Source organism: Rutilus rutilus, assembly GCF_951802725.1.
Source record: "Rutilus rutilus genome assembly, chromosome: 6".
Classification (NCBI taxonomy): Eukaryota; Metazoa; Chordata; class Actinopteri; order Cypriniformes; family Leuciscidae; genus Rutilus; species Rutilus rutilus.
Genome location: NC_140214.1, coordinates 55,001 through 60,000, shown reverse-complemented (window position 1 = coordinate 60,000; position 5,000 = coordinate 55,001). Strand labels below are relative to the sequence as shown.

Sequence of the window (5,000 nt, the reverse complement as noted above, 5' to 3'; positions counted from 1 at the left end):
GGAGTGGGGATCAAGGAAGGAAGGGAGGAAGGGAGTGGGGATCAAGGAAGGTGGGGATCAAGGAAGGAAGGGAGGAAGGGAGTGGGGATCAAGGAAGGAAGGGAGGAAGGGAGTGGGGATCAAGGAAGGAAGGGAGGAAGAGAGTGGGGAGGAAGGAAGGAAGGGAGTAGGGATGAAGGAAGGAAGGAAGGAAGGAAGGAAGGAAGGGAGTGGGGATGAAGGAAGGAAGGAAGGAAGGAAGGAAGGAAGGAAGGAAGGGCAGCAGGACAGAAGAACGGATGATAAACAGGTTTGGCTGGAGGTTAGGCTCTGGAAACAAATAATCAGAGACGTAGAGAGACAGAATGAGGCGACGACTCAAATAAAGGAGTGTGTGAGGAGGAATCTGAATGTCTGTGATGTTTCCTTCCAGAATTCAGCAGTGATGAAGATGAGGAAGATCCTGACAGCAGTGATGAAGATGAAGAGTTCACCGACAGCATCGAGGACGATGACATCACACTCACGGCTCAGAGTCTGACGAGCGCTCAGGTAACGAGAGACACACACTTGTTCAGCATCAGTGATCACACACTCCTTCTTATGATCTGGTCTGATGAAGGCCACACTTTACTGTGAAGACCACAGGATAATCAAACGTTTGTTTAATTCACATCTAGCTGTAAGCTCCTTTATCTTTATATTTGTAAAAGAAAGTATCATTAACTCATAAACACAGTTAAATTGTAAACCTTCTAAAAATCTAATATTCCTTATAAATTGGCTCTTCTCTTTGATATGTTCCACCTGACTCCCTGTGTCGACAGGAAACGCATCAGCACACATAGGAAAGAAAGCAGGGCTGGCTGAGCCGTTTCATGGATTCTTTAACACTGTTAGGAGTTATTGTAGTTCACTGTGTTCTCCTGTCAGAGAGCCGAGGAGGGTGGCAGGCCGGTGATGTCCCAGAATGCATCAGAGGGGGTAAGATGTGACGAGGTGGAGAGAAATCGAGACGAATGTAAGACGGTTGAAGTGACGGCCCAAGCTGATACCTCACTTACTCACGTCAGGTATAACTTCCATCAGCTTCACACACACACACACACATCAGCTTCTGTCTGCTGCTCTGATGTGTCGTATCTCTGCTCTCGTAGAAACACACCTGAAGAACATGTTGCACTGGATCACAGTGAGTCTGGATCAGCAGTGAAGGAGGAGGTGTGTGTGAGGAGTCGAGACCTGGAGAAGCGTGAAGCAGACCGGAGAAACTCCCATGAGCCTCAGAAAGATTACCGTACGTTCAGCGAGGAAGAGGAGGAAGAGTCTAATTATGAAGATGGAGAGGAAGATGTGCGAGCCCATCGAGGGAAGCGCGGGCCGCCATGTGTGAAGCTGCGGGAGAGCAGGAGGAAGAGGAGGTGCACCAGACCACACTCACTGGACCTCGGAGCGCTGCTGTCACACACACCTGCAGCTCAGGTAACCAATCACTAATGCTGTCACACACACCTGCAGCTCAGGTAACCAATCACTTATGCTGCTGTCACACACACCTGCAGCTCAGGTAACCAATCACTAATGCTGCTGTCACATACACCTGCAGCTCAGGTAACCAATCACTAGTGCTGGTTCAGCCTGACCTGTTAACTCACCGTTACCCTAACCCTGACCTGGTTAACTGTCATAGAGCGAAGTGCAGACTGTAGTATTAAAAAGCTCAGGTCAGAACACTGGGTCTCGTTCACTGATATTATTTGTTATGTCGAACACACACACTTCAGCTGTGCAGGGTGTGTGAAGCTTTCAGTGTGTTTGCTTTATACTCAGGATGAAGAAATGGAGAGAGAGGTCGAGGGCGACAGCAGCGGGTCGATCGGAGGAGGAGGCGGAGCTGTCGGGTTCTGGCAGCATGTGGAGGCGGGGCTTCGGGAGCAGGCGGAGCGTCTCCGTAGCGACCTGGCTGTCAGTCGTCAGGAGAGCCGCGAGCTGCAGGAGAGACTGATGGTGTCAGAGGCGACAGTGCATGCGCAGGCCGAACAGCTGAACGACTACAGAGAGCTGCTCAGTGAGGACACACACACTCACACACACACACACTCACACACACACACACACACACACACTCACGCACACACACACACACACACACACACACACACACACACACACACACACACACACACACACACACACACACACACACACACACACACTCACTCATGCACACACACACACACACACACACTCAGCATGAGGAGGAGAAAGTGAGCAAAGCTTTTCTAATATAATTTTCCCTCAAGTTTTGCTTCATTGAATCTGTCACCCAAATCTTCCTGAATTCTTACATTTCACCATCCGTCCACTGACTACGATACATTCAATACGATACATACCGTAAACATCTGATAACATCGCAAACATTCCAATATGACTTTTCAGACTGAAGTTTCATTGCAAAACATCAGAGCTGTATCTGATTTAAGTTTCAAATCAGAATCATAAAGATCAGATTCCATCTGGTTATGAAAAACACAGATCTGAGTCTGAACGCAGCCTAGTCATAGACACAGCTGCAATTGTGCTGTCTGATCTGGTCTCTGTCTGTTCTCTGTCTGATCTATTAACTGTCTGATCTGGTCTCTGTCTGTTCTCTGTCTGATCTGTTCTCTGTCTGTTCTCTGTCTGATCTGGTCTCTGTCTGATCTGTTCTCTGTCTGTTCTCTGTCTGATCTGGTCTCTGTCTGATCTGTTCTCTGTCTGTTCTCTGTCTGATGTGTTCTCTGTCTGATGTGTTCTCTGTCTGATCTGTTCTCTGTCTGTTCTCTGTCTGATCTGTTCTCTGTCTGATCTGGTCTCTGCCTGATCTGTTCTCTATCTGATCTGTTCTATGTCTGATCTGTTCTTCCGTCTGTTCTCTGTCTGATCTGGTCTCTGCCTGATCTGTTCTCTATCTGATCTGTTCTATGTCTGATCTGTTCTCTGTCTGTTCTCTGTCTGATCTGGTCTCTGTCTGTTCTGTTCTCTGTCTGATCTGGTCTCTGTCTGATCTGGTCTCTGTCTGATCTGGTCTCTGTCTGATCTGTTCTCTGTCTGATCTGGTCTCTGTCTGATCTGGTCTCTGTCTGATCTGTTCTCTGTCTGATCTGGTCTCTGTCTGATCTGTTCTCTGTCTGATCTGATCTCTGTCTGATCTGTTCTCTGTCTGTTCTGTTCTCTGTCTGATCTGTTCTCTGTCTCATCTGGTCTCTGTCTGATCTGATCTCTGTCTGATCTGGTCTCTGTCTGATCTGGTCTCTGTCTGATCTGGTCTCTGTCTGTTCTGTTCTCTGTCTGATCTGTTCTCTGTCTGTTCTCTGTCTGATCTGTTCTCTGTCTGATCTGTTCTCTGTCTGATCTGTTCTCTGTCTGTTCTGTTCTCTGTCTGATCTGATCTCTGTCTGATCTGGTCTCTGTCTGATCTGGTCTCTGTCTGATCTGGTCTCTGTCTGATCTGGTCTCTGTCTGATCTGTTCTCTGTCTGATCGGTTCTCTGTCTGATCTGTTCTCTGTCTGATCTGATCTCTGTCTGATCTGTTCTCTGTCTGTTCTGTTCTCTGTCTGATCTGTTCTCTGTCTGATCTGTTCTCTGTCTGATCTGTTCTCTGTCTGTTCTGTTCTCTGTCTCATCTGTTCTCTGTCTGATCTGTTCTCTGTCTGATCTGTTCTCTGTCTGATCTGATCTCTGTCTGTTCTGTTCTCTGTCTGTTCTGTTCTCTGTCTGATCTGGTCTCTGTCTGATCTGGTCTCTGTCAGCGGAGAGTGCCGTCCAGCGGGACAGCAAGCAGGTGCAGGTGGATCTTCAGGATCTGGGATACGAGACGAGCGGGCGCAGTGAGAATGAAGCGGAGCGAGAGGAGGCCAGCAGCCCCGGTACACACACACACTACACTAGTGCTTCTGTCAAACCTTTTCATTACAAATAATATTATCAGCATGACAATCTGAATGAAACATCTAATGGAAAAATAAAGAATGAGTTTTGGTTTAATGAACACTGGAGTTCCAGGATCTGATCAGAATCAAACGATCAGTCTTACATTTGATTAGTCAACTAAGCGTAGAGCCCAATTTTCATAATCCTAAAATTTTGTTTATAAGGTTTTACATGGAACAAAATCCCATGTGCTCATATTACGGGATGCCTCTGTGCCTCTGATACGGTTCTTCTCAGTCTCAGACGTTTGCACTGGATGAAACTCTAGTGAAAGATCTGCCGCATGTCTTGACGTGTTTGTTTTCCTTTCCTCCATTTGTCTGTCAGAGTTTGATGAGTTGGCGATGTGCGGCTCTCTCTCGGTGACGGGGAACCAAAGCTGCGGCTGGCATGGCGACAGCGACGCCAATCAGACAGACGACCCGTCCTCACTGAAGTGTTTGGTGCAGGACCTGCGCGCGCAACTCTCTCGCTGCCACAAAGTGATCCGTGGCCTGCAGCTGCGCATGCGCTCGCTCTCGACCACCTCCGACTACGCCTCCAGCCTGGAGCGCACACCGCGCAAGGTAACACCATCAATTACTGTACTGACGCCGCGCAAGATAACGCCATCTATTACTGTACTGACGCCACGCCAGGTAACGCCATCTGTTACTGCACTGACGCCACGTAATGTAACGCCATCTATTACTGTACTGACACCACGCAATGTAACGCCATCTATTACTGTACTGACGCCGCACAAGGTAATGCCATCTTTTACTGTACTGACACCACGCAATGTAATGCCATCTGTTACTGTACTGACGCCACGCAAGGTAACGCCATCTGTTACTGTACTGACGCCACGCAAGGTAACGCCATCTGTTACTGTACTGACACCACGCAATGTAACGCCATCTGTTACTGTACTGACGCCACGTAATGTAACGCCATCTATATTACTGTACTGACGCCGCACAAGGTAACGCTATCTATTACTGTACTGACGCAGTGCAGCGTAACACCATCTGTTACTGTACTGACGCCACGCAAGGTAGCGCCA

General features: G+C 48.2%; 1 protein-coding gene across 9 annotated transcripts in view; it reads left to right on the top strand.

The window, feature by feature from the left end:
* Positions 1-5,000, top strand: part of LOC311292852 (myomegalin) — a 95,812-nt gene that overhangs the window by 64,943 nt on the left and 25,869 nt on the right. For all 9 annotated transcript variants that reach the window (XM_084412669.1, XM_084412670.1, XM_084412663.1 and 6 more), the window contains 6 exons: positions 413-531; positions 913-1,052; positions 1,137-1,461; positions 1,810-2,047; positions 3,775-3,891; positions 4,283-4,521. In XM_084412669.1, the coding sequence (XP_084268795.1) occupies positions 413-531; positions 913-1,052; positions 1,137-1,461; positions 1,810-2,047; positions 3,775-3,891; positions 4,283-4,521 (1,178 nt within the window). The remainder of the gene's footprint in view (positions 1-412; positions 532-912; positions 1,053-1,136; positions 1,462-1,809; positions 2,048-3,774; positions 3,892-4,282; positions 4,522-5,000) is intronic.